The sequence below is a fragment of the Eretmochelys imbricata genome, chromosome 5, assembly GCF_965152235.1.
Source record: "Eretmochelys imbricata isolate rEreImb1 chromosome 5, rEreImb1.hap1, whole genome shotgun sequence".
In the NCBI taxonomy this organism is placed as follows: Eukaryota; Metazoa; Chordata; order Testudines; family Cheloniidae; genus Eretmochelys; species Eretmochelys imbricata.
The window spans coordinates 1,710,535-1,732,245 of record NC_135576.1 but is presented as its reverse complement, the minus strand read 5'-3'; the positions used below and the strand labels follow the sequence as shown (position 1 = coordinate 1,732,245).

At 56.8% G+C, this 21,711-nt stretch overlaps 1 protein-coding gene across 1 annotated transcript in view; it reads left to right on the top strand.

Moving 5' to 3' along the window:
• The window catches only part of RUSC2 (RUN and SH3 domain containing 2), a 38,724-nt gene that overhangs the window by 14,039 nt on the left and 2,974 nt on the right, over positions 1 to 21,711 (top strand). Inside the window, exons 2-10 of the mRNA XM_077818080.1 lie at positions 4,331 to 5,104; positions 5,516 to 5,716; positions 5,914 to 5,922; positions 7,010 to 7,153; positions 7,711 to 7,787; positions 16,795 to 16,969; positions 18,377 to 18,482; positions 19,138 to 19,184; positions 20,568 to 21,504. Coding sequence (XP_077674206.1) covers positions 4,331 to 5,104; positions 5,516 to 5,716; positions 5,914 to 5,922; positions 7,010 to 7,153; positions 7,711 to 7,787; positions 16,795 to 16,969; positions 18,377 to 18,482; positions 19,138 to 19,184; positions 20,568 to 21,504 — 2,470 coding nt within the window. The remainder of the gene's footprint in view (positions 1 to 4,330; positions 5,105 to 5,515; positions 5,717 to 5,913; positions 5,923 to 7,009; positions 7,154 to 7,710; positions 7,788 to 16,794; positions 16,970 to 18,376; positions 18,483 to 19,137; positions 19,185 to 20,567; positions 21,505 to 21,711) is intronic.

The window sequence follows — 21,711 nt, the reverse complement described above, 5'->3', positions numbered from 1 at the left end:
TGACGTGATTGGAATAACAGAGACTTGGTGGGATAACTCACATGACTGGAGTACTGTCATGGATGGTTATAAACTGTTCAGGAAGGACAGGCAGGGCAGAAAAGGTGGGGGAGTAGCACTGTATGTAAGGGAGCAGTATGACTGCTCAGAGCTCCGGTACGAAACTGTAGAAAAACCTGAGTGTCTCTTGATTAAGTTTAGAAGTGTGAGCAACAAGAGTGATGTAGTGGTGGGAGTCTGCTATAGACCACCGGACCAGGGGGATGAGGTAGATGGGGCTTTCTTCCGGCAGCTCACGGAAGCTACTAGATCGCATGCCCTGATTCTCATGGGTGACTTTAATTTTCCTGATATCCTCTGGGAGAGCAATACAGCGGTGCATAGACAATCCAGGAAGTTTTTGGAAAGCGTAGGGGACAATTTCCTGGTGCAAGTGCTAGAGGAGCCAACTAGGGGGGGCGCTTTTCTTGACCTGCTGCTCACAAACCGGGTAGAATTAGTGGGGGAAGCAAAAGTGGATGGGAATCTGGGAGGCAGTGACCATGAGTTGGTTGAGTTCAGGATCCTGACGCAGGGAAGAAAGGTAAGCAGCAGGATACGGACCCTGGACTTCAGGAAAGCAGACTTCGACTCCCTCAGGGAACGGATGGCCAGGATCCCCTGGGGGACTAACATGAAGGGGAAAGGAGTCCAGGAGAGCTGGCTGTATTTCAAGGAATCCCTGTTGAGGTTACAGGGACAAACCATCCTGATGAGTCGAAAGAATAGTAAATATGGCAGGCGACCAGCTTGGCTTAATGGTGAAATCCTAGCAGATCTTAAACATAAAAAAGAAGCTTACAAGAAGTGGAAGGTTGGACATATGACCAGGAAAGAGTATAAAAATATTGCTCGGGCATGTAGGAATGATATCAGGAGGCTCAAATCGCACCTGGAGCTGCAGCTAGCAAGAGATGTCAAGAGTAACAAGAAGGGTTTCTTCAGGTATGTTGGCAACAAGAAGAAAGCCAAGGAAAGTGTGGGCCCCTTACTGAATGAGGGAGGCAACCTAGTGACAGAGGATGTGGAAAAAGCTAATGTACTCAATGCTTTTTTTGCCTCTGTTTTCACTAACAAGGTCAGCTCCCAGACTGCTGCGCTGGGCATCACAAAATGGGGAAGAGATGGCCAGCCCTCTGTGGAGATAGAGGTGGTTAGGGACTATTTAGAAAAGCTGGACGTGCACAAGTCCATGGGGCCGGACGAGTTGCATCCGAGAGTGCTGAAGGAATTGGCGGCTGTGATTGCAGAGCCATTGGCCATTATCTTTGAAAACTCGTGGCGAACGGGGGAAGTCCCGGATGACTGGAAAAAGGCTAATGTAGTGCCAATCTTTAAAAAAGGGAAGAAGGAGGATCCTGGGAACTACAGGCCAGTCAGCCTCACCTCAGTCCCTGGAAAAATCATGAAGCAGGTCCTCAAAGAATCAATCTTGAAGTACTTGCATGAGAGGAAAGTGATCAGGAACAGCCAGCATGGATTCACCAAGGGAAGGTCATGCATGACTAATCTAATCGCCTTTTATGATGAGATTACTGGTTCTGTGGATGAAGGGAAAGCAGTGGATGTATTGTTTCTTGACTTCAGCAAAGCTTTTGACACGGTCTCCCACAGTATTCTTGTCAGCAAGTTAAGGAAGTATGGGCTGGATGAATGCACTATAAGGTGGGTAGAAAGCTGGCTAGATTGTCGGGTTCAACGGGTAGTGATCAATGGCTCCATGTCTAGTTGGCAGCCGGTGTCAAGTGGAGTGCCCCACTGGTCGGTCGTGGGGCCGGTTTTGTTCAATATCTTCATAAATGATCTGGAGGATGGTGTGGATTGCACTCTCAGCAAATTTGCGGATGATACTAAACTGGGAGGAGTGGTAGATACGCTGGAGGGGAGGGATAGGATACAGAAGGACCTAGACAAATTGGAGGATTGGGCCAAAAGAAATCTGATGAGGTTCAATAAGGATAAGTGCAGGGTCCTGCACTTAGGACGGAAGAATCCAATGCACCGCTACAGACTAGGGACCGAATGGCTCGGCAGCAGTTCTGCGGAAAAGGACCTAGGGGTGACAGTGGATGAGAAGCTGGATATGAGTCAGCAGTGTGCCCTTGTTGCCAAGAAGGCCAATGGCATTTTGGGATGTATAAGTAGGGGCATAGCGAGCAGATCGAGGGACGTGATCGTTCCCCTCTATTCGACATTGGTGAGGCCTCATCTGGAGTACTGTGTCCAGTTTTGGGCCCCACACTACAAGAAGGATGTGGATAACTTGGAGAGAGTCTAGAGAAGGGCAACAAAAATGATTAGGGGTCTAGAACACATGACTTATGAGGAGAGGCTGAGGGAGCTGGGATTGTTTAGTCTGCAGAAGAGAAGAATGAGGGGGGATTTGATAGCTGCTTTCAACTACCTGAAAGGGGGTTCCAAAGAGGATGGCTCTAGACTGTTCTCAATGGTAGCAGATGACAGAACGAGGAGTAATGGTCTCAAGTTGCAGTGGGGGAGGTTTAGATTGGATATTAGGAAAAACTTTTTCACTATGAGGGTGGTGAAACACTGGAATGCGTTACCTAGGGAGGTGGTGGAATCTCCTTCCTTAGAGGTTTTTAAGGTCAGGCTTGACAAAGCCCTGGCTGGGATGATTTAACTGGGAATTGGTCCTGCTTCGAGCAGGGGGTTGGACTGGATGACCGTCTGGGGTCCCTTCCAACCCTGATATTCTATATTCTATTCTATGATAATGGTCTCAAGTTGCAGTGGGGGAGGTTTAAATTGGATATTAGGAAAAACTTTTTCACTAGGAGGGTGGTGAAACACTGGAATGCATTACCTAGGGAGGTGGTGGAATCTGCTTTCTTAGATATTTTTAAGGTCAGGCTTGACAAAGCCCTGGCTGAGATGATTTAGTTGGGGATTGGTCCTGCTCTGAGGAGGGGGTTCGACTAGATGACCTCCTGAGGTCCCTTCCAACCCTGATATTCTATGAATCTATGATTCAAAGACTCACAACAGGCTGTTCTCCAGTTTCATACTGGAGCTCTGAGCAATCAGACCGCTCCCTTACATACAGTGCAACTCCCCCACCTTTTTTCCCCTACCTGTCCTTCCTGAACAGTTTATACCCATCCATGATGGTGCTCCAGTCATGCGAGTTACCCCACCAAGTCTCTGGTATTCCAATCACATCATAGTTCCTTGACTGTGCCAGGACTTCCAATTCTTCCTGCTTGTTTCCCAGGCTTCTTGTGTTCGTGTACAGACACCTAAGATAACTAGCCGATTGCCCCACTTTCTCAGTATGAATCAGGAGGCCTCCCCTGTTGCACCCTCCTCCTTGTGTTTCCTCCTGATATCCCACTTCCCCACTTACCTCCGTGCTTAGGTCACTGTCCCCCAGCGAACCTAGTTTAAAGCCCTCCGTGCTAGGTTAGCCAGCCTGCCTGCAAAGATGCTCTTCCCTCTCTCCATTAGGTGGATCCCTAAAGGTGCCCCCAAGAGGAGGCAACCTTACTTCTTCCACCCCGGAGCTGCAGGCCGGGCACCATGCGGGGCGGCGGGGAGATACCCATGTTCTGGGGCCTCCCTACCCTTCACTGGCAAAGTCCTGGCCTTCCACGGTCAGGCCTCTGCCCTGCATTTTCCCTGTTTTCCCTGAGCCTGGGTTGTGTCTTAGCAATTGCACCTGTCTCTACCTCTGCCAGGGGCTTCCCTCTCCCTCCCCGGAGCTCTCCGGCCCCCGCCAGCATCTCCCCCCACTATGGCATGCTGGGCAGCAGGCCGTGCCCTGAGGGCTCCCAGGCTGAGGGCACCGATGGTGGCAGAGGGGACGGGCAGGACAGGATCAGGCTCGTGGAAGGGGGGGTGGTGACTGCTAGATCCTGAGTGCTGCGTGGTGCAGAGGAGGGGGTTGTCATGTCCCGCTGGAAGTGTTGCAGGAGTTTGGGGTGAGGCTATTCTGGGCCCCAGGCGGGGTGGACGTCGGATGGTTGGGGGCTTGCAGGGGAGGAGGCAAGCGAGTGGGAGCCCCGTGGGGTGGTGGGGGCGCAGGGCAGGGCTGAGGATGGTGCAGCCGCTGCTGAGGGAGTAGGTCCCCCGCCCCCCACTGACGGCTGTCTCCCCGCAGCCCGGGGGCCCTACACAGCAGCGAATGTCAGCGAGGCGGCTGCCCCGGCCAGCCCAGTGCCAGGAGCCCCACGCGCCCGCCTGCGGCTCCCGCCCGCAGCTCCCGCCCTTCCCCTGCTCCCTCGCCGGTGCCGGCTGGGCTGGGCTCCCCTCACGCTCCCCGTCTCTCCCGCAGGTGGCGGTGCGGACAGCAAGGCCGTGGTGCGCTACAGCAAGGAGCAGCGCCCCACCACCCTGCCCATCCAGCCCTTCGTCTTCCAGCACCACTTCAGCAAGCAGCCCAAGGCCCGGGCCCTGCACAGCCACTTCGCTGCCAGCCTGGCGCAGCTCTACGGCGCCTCCAGCAGCCGGCCCGCCAGCCAGCAGCCCTCCTCCAACTCCCGGTCCTCCACCTCGGCGGAGCAGCCCGGGGCCGCGGGGGGCCCAGCGCATGGCGCGCTCCTGGCCCAGCGCTCGGCGGACGGAGCCGCCTCCCTCAGCGACGGCTACGCCAAGAAGCCGGCCCCGGAGAGCACCCGGCCGTCCCCCCTGGGGAGCTACTCTCCGGTGTGCAGCATGGCCCCTTTCTTCCAGAGCCTGGACTCCTCCTCCGGCTCGCCCACCCCGGAGAGAGCCGGCGAGAGCCACCCTCCCCGCAGCAGGTCCTGCCCACTCTCTGCCAACCTGCTTCCCACCAGGGCCTCCCCCGCGGCAGGCGCCGTGCTGCCCGCCCAGGCTGATGCCCTGCACCGCCAGGAGAGCCCCCGGCCAGGCCCCAGGAAGGAGGCGCCGTCGGAGCAGAGCACGCAGGTCTCTGAGTACCGACTCCATGGCGGCTCCCTCCCACCTCTGGCGTCCGAGGGGGCGAGTGCGAGCCGAGTGGGGGGCCCTGCGGAGCTCCACTGGACAGGCACCAGTGAGGCTGGAAGTTCGGGATCGCTGAGCAGTGTGGGCACGCGGCCCCTCAATGGTACGTCCCTGCTACTGGGCACTGAGCGTGGGTCAGCCCCAGACAGCACGCCCCCCAGGTGCCTTGCGCTGAGCACCCAGGCTGAGCCGGAGCTGCCCCATTGCTACGGCCCGGCCCTGAGCGACCCCCAGCCCCACTCCAGCTCTGAGCCCCCCCGGCGCCAAGGCAGCCCGGCAGCGCTGCTCTCTTGCCCCACTCTCTGCAGTCTGTGTGTGCTCGCTGCCCCCCTCAGCGACGGCCTGTCCTGTCCTTGCTGCTCAGCTCTGGCTCCTGTTCCCTCGGCACGCAAACCCTCTAACATCTCTGAAGCGCGGCTGGACTGTAACTAATGTGCTGTGTCTCTGTCTCTGTCCCTTTCCCTGTCTCTCTGCCCCCCACCCCACACTGGTCCCCGTCACCCTCCACCGCTAGCAAACCACCTCTCCCCTCAAGCGCTGAAGTGGCGGGAGTACAGGCGGAGGAACCCCCTGGGCCTGGACCGCGGCTCGGGGGTGGCTGGGTTAGCAGGCAGCCTGGACAGGAGGCAGCAGGAGCCCCAGCTCGCCCGGAGGAACCCCATCTTTGAGTTCCCTGGTTCCCTCAACACCGGCCACGTTCACGGCAGGCTGAATGGTGCGCCTCTACCTCGCTGGTGGGGGGCAACATGGGTCACGCTCCCCCAGCTTCTGCCCCGCAGGGCCAGGCCAGGTTAGATGGGCCCCCGTCCCCGCAGGGCTGCTGGCCCTGGACACGCTGCCTGTCCCAGGGGTGTGAGGAACACGCTGGTGACCGTATGGGGAAGGGGAGGCGTGAGCTTATCCCCCCGACAGGCCCAGCCGGCCACCCCACTCTGCAGAGCAGGCAGGGAGCGGCTCTGAGCACACGTCCCCCAGCTCTGGGCAGGCAGAGCTGGTCCTAGGGCAGGCTCCCTCTGTGCCCCATCAGAACCGGCCAGGAGCCCCTGGGCCAAAGAGGAGCCTGTGGCAGCCGCCTCCATTTTCCCACAGCCCTTGGAGCCGATGGGCCCTGCGTCCCACTGTCCGTCTGCTCAGATCCCGGGGTGCACTGGCTGCAGGGAGCTCTAGCTTCCCGGGGCACCGCTGGGAAAGTGCGGCTGGTGCTTGGGCTGCCCCACGCTGCAGGGTGTGCCTCAGTCACCGCTGCCCCGTGCCAACCGCCCCCCCACAAACACCCTTCAAGGGGGAAGGGACAGGCAGACCGCCCTGTGCCCAGGAGTGTCTGGTCAAAGCAGAACGACTCCCCTGCTCAGCGTCCCCGGGGCGCTGTCTGGGCCGGGGCAGAGCTTCCTTGGGGCTCCAGGCTCTAGGGACCGTCCCCCGGCCTGCTTGACAAACATACCCACAACACTGCCAGGAAAGGGCAGAGGGGTAACACACTAACGAGCCCTGGCATCATTTTCCCCTTGGAGACTCGAGGGGGTGAGAGTGGCATGTGTCTCTAGCCGCGGAATGGAGCAGCTGCGTGGCCCGGTGGGGACACTATTCTCCGTGTGGCTCTGTCGGGCAGCGAGCTCACATATCCTCCAGTCCAGGGGCTAGGCTGCAGGGTGGCCCTGGAAGTCTGGCCTGGGGCCCTTGACACGCCCCAGTCTGTGAGCAGAGGGGCCAGGTTCAGCATCCCCCGGGGCTGTGGTTGCTGCAGTGTGTTTGTGTGCTGTGTGAGCCGAGGGGGTGATGGACACAGGACAGGAGGCCCATCAAGTCACTGTCTGACTGGGGGCCCGACGGGGCGAGTGCCGAGCCAATAGCCATGCCGCACTGTCCCTGGGCCAGGCCTGGCTGGCTGGCAGGCTCCTGCTGCTGCCAGTTACCTTTGGAGCCAGTCGGCGCATTCCCAGCCAGGCCTGGGGATGCCTTAGCATGCGGGTGTCTGTCTGATTGCGCTTCCTGTCTCCGGGCCTTGCAGGTCAGCCTGTGAAACAGCTCCAGCTGGGCTACGCCGACTTCTTCCCGGAGTACTTCTCGCTGGCGGAGAAGCCGCCGGCTGAGTTCTGCCTCTCCCCGGACGGCAACACGGAGTCCATCTCCATCGACCTGCTGCAGAAGAAAGGTAGGGTCCTGCCTCCCCAGCAGGGGACGGAAAGCGCAGCGCCGGGAGGGGCAGCGCAGCCTGCTTTGAACCTGCCTCCGGGCCCTGAGCCCAGCCCCCTACCTCTGCCCCACTATCTACACAAAGGCCACCCTAGCTCGGGTCCCGATGGGGCCAGCCCAAGACCTGCCCCCTGCTCGCCAGCGCTAACGGACCCACAGCCACGGGGTAGTTCCGGCACCTCGTAGTAACATCACAGCGTTCTAAATAGAGCCCTGCCGCAGGAGCAGAGCCCGGCACGGCGTCCTCCCAACCCCCAGCATGGCCCCCAGGGGCAGCACGTCACGCCAGGAGCCAACAGCTAGCGCTGATGCCCCGCAACTGTGCGCCGGGTGAACCTTCACCACCTGTGCCATGCCCCATTCGCCAGCCAGCCGCAGGGCACGGGGCTGAGGGGCGCTGATTCTGCTCCTAGCGAGACACGGGACGGCAGCTGGAGTCCTCGGGGACGCGCTTTCACCTGAAACAGTGCCCGGCTCCCCCGCCAGCCCCTCTCTGACGCCGTCTCTGTCCTCTAGGGCTGGTGAAGGCCATCAACACGGCCGTGGATCTGATTGTGGCTCACTTCGGATCAAGCCGGGATCCGGGGGTGAAGGTAAAGCAGTGCCCGCCCTGCCCCACTGACCTGCACGGGGCTGCCTTTCCTGGCCCTCCCCACCTCCTCCCAGTGGTGCTGTCAGGCCATGCCATAGGGCTGGGCAGTCGGGGTCCCAGGTGTAGGTGGGAGCGGGGCAGTGCTGCTGTTGGCCCCGGGGCTCACACCCTTGGGGATTGTAATATTTCCACAATGGTACAAAATGAGCAATTTGTTGAACCGTCCTCGGCGCCCCTCCCCCAGGCCCTCCCCACCCCCCGACCCCCACCCCGGGGAGCTGCAGCATGAGCCGTGAAACCAGAGCCCTCGGCTCCGTCTTGTGACATTGCAGCTTTCGAGGCCGTGACTGGCCTCCCCGTGCCGGGTGCCGGAGCTTGGAACTGCGCCTGCCCTGGCTCTGTAACCTGCTGTGTCCTCTGCTGGCCCCGGGCCTGCAGCTGGCCCCTCCTGCCCTGCAGTAACCTCGCCCGCTGCCACCGCCCTGGCCCCGGGTACTGGCGGAGGTGGTGGAGCAGGGAATGGAGTGACTGTGCTGGTCACAGCCACTTGCCTGGTCCCCACCATGACCCCGCGGGCTGCCCCTGCTATTGGCCTTTCCGAGTCTCGCCCGGTCTTTGCAGGCCGCAGCTCCCTGCGTTCCCTTCCGTGACAGGACAGAGTCGTTCTGCACCTGCCCGGTGCCTTCCAGCCAGGGCCATGCAAAGCCAAGGTACCGCCCCAGGCCCTGCAAGCCCAGCGGGGTCAGAGGCCAGGCCGCAGTCAGAAGCAGAGCCGAGGCTGGGCATGCAGAATGATGTCCCCGGCAGCCTTGCCTGCCCTGTGATGACACCAGCAGCAAGAAGAGAAAAAGCCAGCGGCTTTAGAAATGGTTTGACTGTAATCTAGGTCCCCAGATGCTCTTGGGCCCAGTGGTGATCAATCACAGGGAGTGCAGGCATCAATGGGGGGCAGAGTCAAGGCTGTTTGGGGCCCTAGCTGCATTGCCAGACCGTTCCCTGCTTGGGCTGTGGCTGTCCTGGCTTTGTCGTGTCCTCTGGGGAGATAATGGCACCATCCGACCGTGGGTTTGCCCCAGTGATTTCCCGACACCCCCCCTGAATTTCCCCAACCCCCCCAATTTTGTGAACTAGTTACATGCAGAGTTGCCAATTTAGTGACTGTTTGGAAATTTTGAATTGAAATTGAAACATTAATACACACTGTAAAAGCATGTACAGTGTATGATAAAATACATGTATCTGAAAAAGTATCATAGATTTGAAAAGTATGAACACAGACTAGCTTCCTTGTACAGCTGTTGTTTTTATGACCATGTCAGTGCATTCATTTCGGTGATGTTGGCCAACCTTATCATTTCAAATGATGATTTGTAAGCAAAGCCTAAATGAGCTCTCCCTGGCAGCTAGTGATGAGCTGGGGGCTGGGGGGAAAGGCTTCAGGACCAGATTGTATTTACAGTCACGCCTCATCTACCGAGGTATCCAGCAAACAAGAGCTGCCTTGCCCAAGTGATAGATTTTGGCTGGGGTTGGGTTACAAATCACTTGAATGTGTGTGTGGGGAGGGGGTGGGGCAGAATGAAATGTTGTTGTTCTTATTGTAGGAGTAAAGGGCACATAGCCTCTGCTGATTGAGGGCATCAAGAGAGAGGGTGGGGACAGGTGTTTTGCTTGACGGTCTGTCTGAGTCACAAGTGCTGTTTGACCTGCCGCCTCCACTGTTTAAAGACAGAGCGGATTAGGCTCCCTAGAGAGTCTTTTGTTCTGTTAAGTGATCCCTACAGCTGAAATCAGGTCTAAGTGCTTAGACCTGCTGTGGGACAGCGTTTCTGTGGAAGAGACGGCCCAGCCTGCACTAGCAGTGAGGTTCCCCACCCTGAGAGCTCAGCTGAAATCACTGAGACTGATCAGCAAAGCCAATGCTGACAAACTATGTGAAAAGGCAGCAAAACACAGGGCCTCTGGAGTGCATCAACATACAGAAAGCCTTATAAGCCCACTTTCAAAGCCAATTTTAGAAGTACTTAATGAGGCTGTTAAGAATGCTGGAGACACAACACAGTTCATGCGAACAAACATGGCTGTGGCATCCTACTTTCCATTTAAGCAAGAGATACCACACACAACAAACTGGAGGCCAATGTTAAGTGCATTGACACTTGTTCATCCTGGAGTTGAACACTGGTTCCGAACAAGACCAGCAAATGCTCACTGTCTTTCTGCAGGAAACTCAGTTGACTGGCTAGAAGCATGTGGTGCAACAAAGTGAAAGACTCAGTTGAAAAAGTGAAGAACTCTCTCACCACATTCGAAAAATTTGCATACATGGCTGATGAATGCATCAATGCAAATGGGCATCAAGAATTAAGTTATTGTGTACGTTATCTTGATGTCAGTGGTAGGCCAGTAGATGCATTTCTAAATTCATAGGCAGGAGTTGTAGACCAAGCTGGATGTGCAAGCATCTCAGAGAGGTGATTAAGAAAAAGCAGAAAGCCTGCAAGGAGTGGAAGATGGGAGGGATCAGCAAGGAAAGCTACCTTATTGAGGTCAGAACATGTAGGGATAAAGTGAGAAAGGCTAAAAGTCAAGTAGAGTTGGACCTTGCAAAGGGAATTAAAGCCAATAGTAAAAGGTTCTGTAGCCATATAAATAAGAAGAAAAAGAAAGAAGAAGTGGGACCGCTAAACACTGAGAATGGAGTGGAGGTTAAGGATAATCTAGGCATGGCACAATATCTAAACAAATACTTTGCCTCAGTCTTTAATAAGACTAATGAGGATCTTAGGGATAATGGTAGCATGACAAATGGGAATGAGGAGATGGAGGTAGATATTACCATATCTGAGGTAGAAGCCAAACTCGAACAGTTTAATGGGACTAAATCGGCGGGCCCAGATCATCTTCATCCAAGAATATTAAAGGAACTGGCACATGCAATTGCAAGCCCATTAGCAAGAATTTTTAATGAATCTGTAAACTCAGGGGTTGTACCGTATGACTGGAGAATTGCTAACATAGTTCCTATTTTTAAGAAAGGGAAAAAAAGTGATCCGGGTAACTACAGGCCTGTTAGTTTGACATCTGTAGCGTGCAAGGTCTTGGAAAAAATTTTGAAGGAGAAAGTAGTTAAGGACATTGAGGTCAATGGTAAATGGAACAAAATACAACATGGCTTTACAAAAGGTAGATCGTGCCAAACTAACCTGATCTCCTTCTTTGAGAAAGTAACAGATTTTTTAGACAAAGGAAACGCAGTGGATCTAATTTACCTCGATTTCAGCAAGGCGTTTGATACGGTGCCACATGGGGAATTATTAGTTAATTTGGAAAAGATGGGGATCAATATGAAAATTGAAAGGTGGATAAAGAATTGGTTAATAGGGAGACTACAGCGGGTTATACTGAAAGGTGAACTGTCAGGCTGGAGGGAGGTTACCAGTGGAGTTCCTCAGGGATCGGTTTTGGGACCAATCTTATTTAATCTTTTTATTACTGACCTTGGCACAAAACATGGGAATGTGCTAATAAAATTTGTGGATGATACAAAGCTGGGAGGTATTGCCAATACAGAGAAGGACCGGGACATCATACAGGAAGATCTGGATGACCTTGTAAACTGGAGTAATAGTAATAGGATGAAATTTAATACTGAGAAGTGTAAAGTCATGCATTTAGGGATTAATAACAAGAATTTCTGTTATAAACTGGGGACACATCACTTGGAAGTAACAGAGAAGGAGAAGGACCTTGGAGTATTGGTTTATCACAGAATGACTATGAGCCGCCAATGTGACATGGCCGTGAAAAAAGCTAATGCGGTCTGAGGATGCATCAGGCGAGGTATTTCCAGTAGAGATCAGGAGGCGTTAGTACCGGTATACAAGGCACTGGGGAGACCTCCCATGGAATACTGTGTGCCGTTCTGGTCTCCCACGTTTAAGAAAGATGAATTCAAACTGGAAGAGGTGCAGAGAAGGGCTACTAGGATGATTCGAGGAATGGAAAACCTGTCCTATGAAGGGAGACTCAAAGAGCTTGGCTTGTTTAGCCTAACCAAAAGAAGGTTGAGGGGAGATAGGATTGCTCTCTATAAATATACCAGAGGGATAGATACTGGAGAGGGAGAGGAATTATTTAAGCTCAGTACCAATGTGGACACAAGAACAAATGGATATAAACTGGCCATCGGAAAGTTTAGACTTGAAATTAGACGAAGGTTTCTAACCATCAGAGGAGTGAAGTTCTGGAATAGCCTTCCAAGGGAAGCACTGGGGGCAAAAGACCTATCTGGGTTCAAGATTAAACTCAATAAGTTTATGGAGGAGATGGTATGATGGAAAAACATGATTTTGGCAATTAATTGATCTTTAACTATTCATGGTAAATATGCCCAATGGCCTGTGATGGGATGTTAGATGGGGTGGGATCTGAGTTACTACAGAGAATTCTTTCCTGGGTATCTGGCTGGTGAATCTTTCCCACATGCTCAGGGTTCAGTTGATGGCCATATTTGGGGTCGGGAAGGAATTTTCCTCCAGGGCAGATTGGCAGAGGCCCTGGGGGGTTTTCACCTTCCTGTGTAGCATGGGGCATGTCACTTACTGGAGGATTATCTGCACCTTGAAGTCTTTAAACCATGATTTGAGGACTTCAGTAGCTCAGACATAGGTGAGAGGTTTATCGCAGGAGTGGGTGGGTGAGATTCTGTGGCCTGTGTTGTGCGGGGGGTCGGACTAGGTGATCATAATGGTCCCTTCTAACCTTAATATCTATGAATCTAAGTTCAAGTTATAGAAGACAGATTGGCTGCATCTGTGACAACCCACATCTTAGAAGAGTTAAATGCGTGTCAGTTGGACCCCAAACAGATGGCTGCTTGTACATTTGATGAAGCTGCAAACGTCTCTGGAAGACATGGGGAGCACAAGCTTTGCTCAGAGAAAAGTGTAGCCCTAGCCTCTCCTATACACACTGCAGAGGCCATCTACTCCAACTAGCGCTAGGACGAGCTGCAGAATCTTCAAAAGACATTTAAAAAGCTATAAATTTGATGTCTTCCTTATATTCTTTTTTCAGCAAGAGTCCAAAAAGACTGAGTATCTTGGAAAATATAGAAGATACAGTGGGACTGAAGTTCATATTAGTCCAGTCTGGGAAAACCCTCTGGCTTTCTCATGAGCGATCCTTGGCTCTTGTCTTAAAATTTACTCCAGCCATTAATACTGGCTTTGGAAAGTATCTACCAAGATGGGATGGATCTAAGTAGTGAGGCTGGTGGATTACTTCTGCTACTACGTTCAGAGAAGACTATCGCCATTCTCTCTCTCTCGTAAGTCTACTGTGGAAACCGCTTGGGCCATTAAACAATGCCATCCGGGCATCTGCTACAACAGTCGTAGATCTTTGTCCAGCAACAGAAGCTACGTTTGGATCAATCCGAGAGCTATCCATTGAAAAAGTACTGGAAGAAGGAAAGACTTCAGTCCAGAAGTTGACTAATGAAGGCTTTTGTATTGAATCCTTAAGTGAAAAGGACAAGAAGTGTTTAAGACAACTGAAAATGTATAAACAGACTTGTTTCTTAAAAATCGACAACAGCGACTTCTAGATTCTACTCAACCTCTACGTGGCTTTTACAGATCCCTGTCCTATAAAACACCCACAGTTGAGTGGAGTGAGGCACGAGGAGCAATGGGGCTGCGGTGTGCTCAGGAGAGAATAGAGAATTTGAACACAGAGTGGTGTCACGGGGTCCCTGGGCGATGCTCTGGAACTGCTCCCTACGAAGCCAGTCAGGACTCTGGGGAAGTCTCCTTTCTGTGAGCAGCCTGTCTGCAGGACACACAGCTCACACAGCTTCCCCCTTCCTGGGTCTGACCTCGGAGCATTCAGCATCCTCTGCCCCTCCGTGTGCTTCCCACAGCGAGTCCGCCCAGGCAGGGTCCTGGGGAAGCCAGAGGGTCCTGCCCCCCAACTTCGCAGTCAGACGGGACTCTCAGCCAGCCAGTAAAACAGAAGGTTTATTAGACTACAGGAACATGGTCTAACACAGAGCTTGCAGGTGCAGAAAACAGGACCCCCTCAGCCGGGTCCATTTTGGGGGGCAGTGAGCCAGACAAACACGTCTGCACTTCACTCCAGGTCTCCAGCCAGCCCCAAACTGAAACTCCCTCCAGCCCCTCCTCCTCTGGGCTTTGTTCCTTTCCCGGACCAGGAGGTCACCTGATTCCTTTGTTCTCCAACCCCTTTAGCTCTCACTTTGCAGAGGGAAGGGCCCAGGCCATCAGTTGTCAGGAAATAAGGTGTCAGCCATTCTCTGTCTCCAGACCCCTGCACACACCTGCCCTCCAGGGCTCTGCAACAATAATATACCCTTACCCCACCACCTAGATACTTAAGAACTGCCTAGGGGAAACTGAGGCACCCCCACACTATTCAGAGGAAACATTAAGAACAGTCCCACTTCGTCACAAGTGGAATATCACATGACGAATGAATGAAGATTTGACTTCAACTTCTTTTTTATCATCGCTCGTGGCTCAACCCGATCTTTGTGCTCTGTTTCCTGGACTGAAAGAAGTCGGAATTCCTCTCTTGCTACTCTCAGTCAGAACAGCTACAGCTGAGCGTTCTTTTGCCTCATTGAATAGAATTTTGTGTTTGGAAAGAAGTCGCCTCCTGCCTGATCCTGTGAATGATCTAATGAGTCTATCAGTTGAAGGACTGGAAGTACTGGACACATGAGTACCCACTTTAGCGCCATAGCCACCCCCATCACTGAGCTATACAAGAAGAAGAAGCCAGACAAGGTGGTCTGGACCGAGCAGTGCCAGGACGCTTTCCGGGCACTGAAGGAGGCTCTGGCCAGTGGCCCGGTTCTGGCAAACCCAGACTTTGACAAGCCCTTTGTGGTGTTCATCGACGCCTCCGACACAGGACTGGGGGCGGTGTTAATGCAGGAGGATGAAAAGGGGGAGAGACACCCCCATCGTGTACCTGAGCAAGAAGTTGCTACCCAGGAGCAACACTACGCGGCCATCGAGAAGGAGTGCCTGGCCATGGTGTGGGCCCTCAAGAAACTAGAGCCCCATCTCTTCTGGCGACACTTCACCGTCTACACTGACCACTCTCCCCTAACCTGGCTGCACCAGATGAAAGGAGCCAACGCCAAGCTCCTGAGATGGAGCCTGCTCCTGCAGGATTACGACATGGATGTGGTCCACGTGAAGGGAAGTTCCAACATGATAGCGGATGCGTTGTCCGGAGAGGGGGCCCTGAACTTCCCCAGGTCACTGGTCAGAGTGACGCCCCTCAACTCAGTCTGGAAGGGGGGAGAGATGTGACGCAGCAGGGAGGGGGGCGGATTTGACCTGGGGATGTTGCAGGGGAGTTTCAGTGGGGAGGGGAGACTTCCCTTGAGGGAAGATACCTGAGCCTGTAACCTGAGCCAGGAGGGGAGTTGTGGCGAGGTGACACCTTCTGCCCGGGAAGCTGGACAAAGACTGGAGGAGGAGCTGGGGGAAGGTTGGGTGAGACAGTTGGAAGGGTTTCCAGTTTTGGGGAGTTGGCTGGAGAAGAGGAGGGAGCCCCAAGGCTGGGGTCTAATCTCCCTGCCCCCCAGAAGGGCCTGACTAAGGGATCTTGTTTATGACTGCAAGCTCTGGTTTGAACTGTGTTCCTGTCGTCTCCAATAAACCTTCTGTTCTACTGGCTGGCTGAGAGTCACGGTGAATCGCAGGAAGTGGGGGTGCAGGGCCCTGACTCCCCCTCATGCCATGACAGCTGCCCCGCCAGCGCTGGGCTCTGTGCAGTGCCCCAGCCTGGCCTGCCCGTTTAGAGCCATCCCCAGGACTGAGAGCCGGACCGCGGGGCTGACTTCAGCCTCCCTGAGCCCTTGCGAGCTGGGAGCGCCCGGGTCACCTGACACTTCGGTGTTTGCCATTTACACGGCGTTTCCTGCTCCCAGAAGAAGAACAAGAAACTCCCTCGTGGCCAGGCCCCTTGGGTCCCCGTCTGCCAGGCCCCATGGCCACGCTGCACCCGCAGGGGAGCAGTGCCGTCACAGTGCGAGGCTCCGGCTGCCAGCGGGGCTTGGTGGTGTGACACGGGCTGCTCTGACTCCGTTCATCCCCCATGCCCTGTGTCCTGGCGCCAGCCCAGGGGCCATGGGCAGAGCAACGCGACAGGAAATGCGGGCTCAGGGCCCGGGAGGGGGAGAGCTCGGCTCAGGGCTGGCATGGGGTATGCCAGCTGCATGGGAGCATGGGGCGTAACTAGCAGCAAACAGGCCCCCGGAGAGCTCAGGGTGGGTGTGCAGACTCGGAGCCTCTCCCAGCCGCCAGACGGACGCCCCTCCTGGAAGGGCTGGCAGCTCCGGTGCCTGGGAGAGTGAGTAAGGGCAACGCCTCAGCGAGTAGGCAGCAGGGAGCGCTCCTGCTCTGGGCCTGAGACACACCCATGGTTTGCCTGACCGGCACCTAGGCACCGCGGGGACAGGTGCCTTAGAGACGCTCGCGGAAGTTGGCCTCTTCCAGCGCCTGGGTGCAGCATCAGCAGCAGGTGTTTCTCCCAGGACCAGGGGCTGGGCTGGTTTTCCAGTGCCCCAGGAACAGCGAGGCGGGGAGGTGTTTGGGGCCTTGGGAATACACCTGTGGGGCCAACTACACAGAGTAGTTGGAGGCTGATGCCAGAGAGGGGTCGCCCGTACCCAGCAGGGTGTAGTAGAGACAGCACTGGCCTTTGCCTGAGGAACAGCCCTTCCTTGGCCCGAGGGGCTGCGAGGGAGGCAGCCTGACTGGGCATGGCCCACTCGCTGTGGGGAGCTGCTGGGGCTGAGCACTGCACATCTCAGAGTTGTTTGCTTCACTCAGCTCCCTGCAGTGACCCAGACAGGCCAGCCTGCCTGTACAGCCTCCATCCCTCACCCCTGGAACTCCCCGCAGCAGGAGGCAGAGCACTCAGCCGCGTAGTGACTAACCCTCTCCCTCCCATGTGCTTGCTGCCAGGCCAAGCTCGGGAACAGCTCGGTGAGCCCCAACGTGGGGCACCTCATCCTGAAATACCTGTGCCCAGCCATCCGGGACATCCTGAGCGACGGGCTCAAGGCCTACGTCCTGGACGTGATCATCGGCCAGCGGAAGAACACTCCCTGGAGCGTGGTGGAGGCGTCCACCCAGCTAGGTACCATTCGGCTCAGCCCTGGGCTGAGGTTTGCTCCAATGCGGCAGTTACTCGCTCCTGGGCCAAGAACCCCCCAGCTCTGCACCCCACCAGGCAGGGGCCTGGGCTGATGGCAGCCACCCCCTGGGGCAGGCTGCTGGCCTGGTGTAACGATGCTGGCTTTGGTGGGACACTTCTGAGAATATCAATTCAGGACAAATTGCTTTGAGCAGGGCAGTTACAGCCCCAGGCTGGGGTTTCTATGCACACCAAGGCAAACCGAACCAGCCAGACAGAGAGGACTTTGGTTTTACCCCACTGGCTAACCACACGTCACACAAGCGATTCCCTTAGACACTCCAGTTTCCCAGTATCTCCACCACCGCCACTCGTTATGGGGACGAATGGTTATGAAAACCAACACCCCAGTAAAAGAAAAAAGGTTCCCTCGATCCCAAAGGACCAAGCCCCAGACCCAGGTCACTATACAAATCAGATCTTACCCACAAATCACACTGTTGCCAGTCCCTTAGAATCTAAAATCTAAAGGTTTATTCATAAAAGGAAAAAATAGAGACGAGAGCTAGAATGGGTTAAATGGAATCAGTGACAGACAGTGATGGCCAAGTTCTTGGTTCAGGCTTGTAGCAGCGATGGAATAAACGGCAGGTTCAAATCAAGTCTCTGGAGAACATCCCCAGCTGGGATGGGTCATCAGTCCTTGGTTCAAAGTTTCAGTGTAGCAAACAAAGTACCTCCAGAGGCAAGAAGCAGGACTGAAGACAAGATGGAGGAGCTGCAGCAGCTTTTGATATTCTCCTGCCATGTCGCAAAGACAAGCTGTTCATCACATGGCCTGGAAACACCTCAGAGTTCTGTCCGTAGGCAGCTCCCTGCATGCCTTGCTGAGTCCCAAGGCGTGTCTGCCTTCTCTCAACGGGTCTGGTGTGTAGCTGATGGTCCTTAATGGCCCATCCAGCAGGCTAGGCAGAGCTGACACCAACGTGTCTGGGGTGTCCCCCAGAAGCACAGCACAAGTTTGAAATACAGACAGTCTAGAGCCAATACTTATATCTTCAACTACAAAAATGACACACGCATACAGACAGCATGAGCATAACCAGCAAACCATAACCGTGTCTTAGACACCTCATTTGACCCCCTTTATACAAGATTTGGTGCCACGACAGGACCTTGGTTGCAACAATGATCTATATGGTCCCAGTTCCCGTCAATAATGTCACAGCTGGTCAGATGGTGAATTTCACATGGCCAAGGCGCTTTGGGGTGCACCCTGCCCTTTGTGAAGGGGAGTGAGTGAGGCCTATTGGTCTGTGCATGCCCCAGGGGTGCGAGGGGACCTGCTCACCTGGTCTGACCCTGACCCTGCTCCGGGACTAACCCCCAGCCTGTCCCCGTGTCCCACAGGCCCCTCCACCAAGGTGCTGCACGGCCTCCACAGCAGGATCAGCCAGTTCGCCGAGCTGACCAGCCACAGCATGAGGTTCAACGCATTCATCTTCGGCCTTCTCAAGTAAGCGGGCCCCCGTGCGATGCGCCTCTGTGCTGCCACAGAGTCACTGTGCGCTGTCCCGGCTACCCGGAGCACTTGGGGAACGGCCGCCCCACGCGCCAGGGACTCGCCAAAGGGGAACTAGGCAAGCGCCGGAAATGGGAGGGGAAGCCATGGCCCAGACAGCTCAATCCAGCTGCCCGCTGTGCTCCTGCAGCTCCTCAAGGGCTGGCAGATCACAGGCAAACGGGGCTCTCCATCTTGGCACATCCTGGCTCTGGTGCTGCTCTGCACCCAGAATGCCCAGGACCCCTGGGACAAGACCCTCAGCAATGTAGTGGCTTGGCCCCTTCTCAGCAAAGCAGGCTGGGCCAGGAACACCTGCTGGGCTTGTGAGAGACGTGCTTGTCACAGCAGCCACTCACCTGTCCTAAACCAAGCGGCCTCTTTGATGCTGGGGCCCCCCCACAGACATGTCTGCAGGCAGAACTTGCTGCTGGGGAATTAGCCCCTGGCCCTGCATTGCGTTCTGCACCCCTGAACTGCTCCCCACCAGGCTCAGCTATGAAGATGCCCCCCTCCAGCTGTGCTTCTTCCTACAGAACATCTGGAAGGAACTGGGCTAAACGGGCGTCACGAGTTCTCACCTTCATTGCTTGTGTTTCCTTTTCTGCAGTGTCCGGTCTCTGGAGTTTTGGTTCAATCACCTGTATAACCATGAAGGTAAGTGCCTGGGGAGGCCGGGCAGAGCGCAGGGACAGAGCGAGGGGGCCAGGCAGAGCGAGGGGGCTGGGCAGAGCACAGACCGCCCAGCATATGCCCTCCCCTGGGCCAGGGGGATCGGTGCCCAGAGCCCCATGCTCCTGCCACCTGCCAGGGCTGAAGAAATTGCAGCCTGCCCCCAACTGCAGCCCACCCCCGAAATGCAGCCAGACACACTTCTCCCCTCCCCAGAAGGTTTTCTAACGGAGACGGGGGTGGCCAGAAGCGCCTGTGAGATTCTAAATGATGCCCATTAATGTTCCTCTGGGCAGTGGGCTGCCACTCGCTTGGGGGATTTCAGCAGCGCCCCGGGGATTGGAGATCCCCCAAACGAGAGGCCCCTTTGTGCTGGCCCCTGGTTTGCAGAGCATCCCAGGTGCCCCCTTGCCGGGCCTACCTCAGCTGTGCTGCAGCCCTGGGTCTCCCGCCCCGTGCAGGGCGGAGGGGCCCCGTGGGGCAGGCCCTGCATTCCCAGTGCCCAGCAGGCAGGCAGGGCTCACCTCTGGAGGGCATGCAGCAGTGGGGAACCGTGGCACCCTGAGCACGGAGGGGCGGGTGGGGCCCCTTGGCGGCGAGCGTGGCCCTTGCGGTCCCTCGGATGTCAGACGGTGCTGAGTGGAGAAGGGGGCCGTGTCCCAGCTCTGCCAGTGCCCAGGGAAGGGCTGGCTCTGCGGCCAAGGCAGAGGAGTCGGGGGAGGGCATGGGGTTGCATCCCCGTGACCAAGTGCCGAGCCTCTGTGCCCCTCGTGAGCTGGGAGGGTGACGGCCCCGTGGGGCTGGATTCATTCCTGGTTGCAGAGCACTGAGCCCCTCGCGGGAGGGGCCTGGCGTGGGCGGCGAGGGGCACATGCAAGTGCTGGGTGAGGAGGGCTCTCGCCCCCCTCTGGCCCCTCCAGCCCGCAGCTAACAGGTCACAGCGGTGCCTCTTTCCAGCGGGCGATTTTCATGCCAGACTCGGGGCTGCGCCGGAGACGGGCCCGGGCCCAGTGTGATGGGCCCTCCTGGTGGGGGCGCTCGCTCGCCGGGGGCTGGCGAGAGACTCCCGGGGGTGCTGATCTGTGCTCTCCGTGGGGCAGAGCTGGAGACAGAGCACGGCCGGTACAATGGTACTTGGCTGCTGGGTTGGGACCGTGCGAGTGAGACGCGGGAGTCTGTTGGGGCTCCCCAGAGCCACAGGAGGTTTGCTCAGTGCTGCTGGGCTGCGCACAGCTCCCTGCGCCTGGCCCCCTGCCCCGGGTGGCACCTCCCGGCCCTGCCCCCTGGGAAGGGCGTCCCTGGGGACGTGGGGTAACTGGGCGTCGTGGCGGGTCGCTGGGCTCTCACCGCTTTCCCTCTGCCCTGCAGACGTCATCCTGGTGCACTACCAGCCGGTGGGCTTCCTGTGCCTGTCGCACGGCGTGTGCCAGGCCCTGTTTGAGGAGCTGCTACTCCTGCTCCAGCCTCTGTCCCTGCTGCCCTTCAGCCTGGACCTGCTCTTCGAGCACCACCTGCTGCAGATGGGCAGGGAGCAGCAGCAGCGGAAGGAGCTGCTGCGGGTCAAGCAGGACCTGCTGCTCTCCGCGCACTCCACCCTGCAGCTGATGCGCTCCCGGGGCAGCACCGAGGAGCCGGCCGGCTGGAGCGCCGCCCCGGAGCAGGGCCCGGGGAGCGCCGGGGAAGAGCGGCTGCCTGCAGGCCAGGGCCAGGAGGGAGCGGCGTGTGAACGGGTCAAGGGGGTGGGCGCCTCCTGCGGGGACGGCGCCAGGGAGGAGGAGCAGAGGAAGGCGAAGGAGAGCGCCTGGGAGGGGAGAAAGGACAAGCAGGCCGGCTGGTGGTACCAGCTCATGCAGAGCTCCCAGGTTTACATCGAGGGCTCGGCCGAGGGCTCCAAGTTCATCCGCCCCGAGAAGAAGAAGCAGAAGGCGCCAGGAGCTGTGCCCAGGCTGGCCGAGGGCGGGAAGGCGCCCCCTCCCCGCGAGGGCGTGGTGGAGGGGGCGGAGGCCTGCCCTGTCGCCGAGGGGGCTGTGGAGGAGAAGCCCAAAGCTGCGGCAGAGCCCGGGGAGAAGCCAGGCGAGGCCAGCGAGCGGAGCTGGCCCTCCTGGATGGGGAGCCCCCCGGACTCGGTGCTAGCAGAGCTGAAGCACAGCAAGGAGAAGGAAAATGGGGCTCCCCACAGACAGGGGGTGGTCACGCCCCCCGTGGCGGAGAGCAGCCCTGGGCCCCCCGACGGCAGCCAGCCCACCAAGTGGGGACACCTGTTCGGGGCTAGGAAAGTGCAGAAGGAGGCCAGGCAGCCCAACAGGTAGGGACGTGAGTGCTGGGCCCACTCACTGCCCAGAGTCTCGGGCACAGGCCAGGGGCCGCCCCACAGGAGACGGTTCACCCCAGCCCGTCACCCCCCGAGGTAGCAGGAGGAGCTGAGCTAGCGCGGTCTGGGGCAGAATGGCTCAGGCGAGGGCACTGTCTGAGCTGGGATGCACCCTGGGCATCTGCCTTCCCCAGAGGTGGC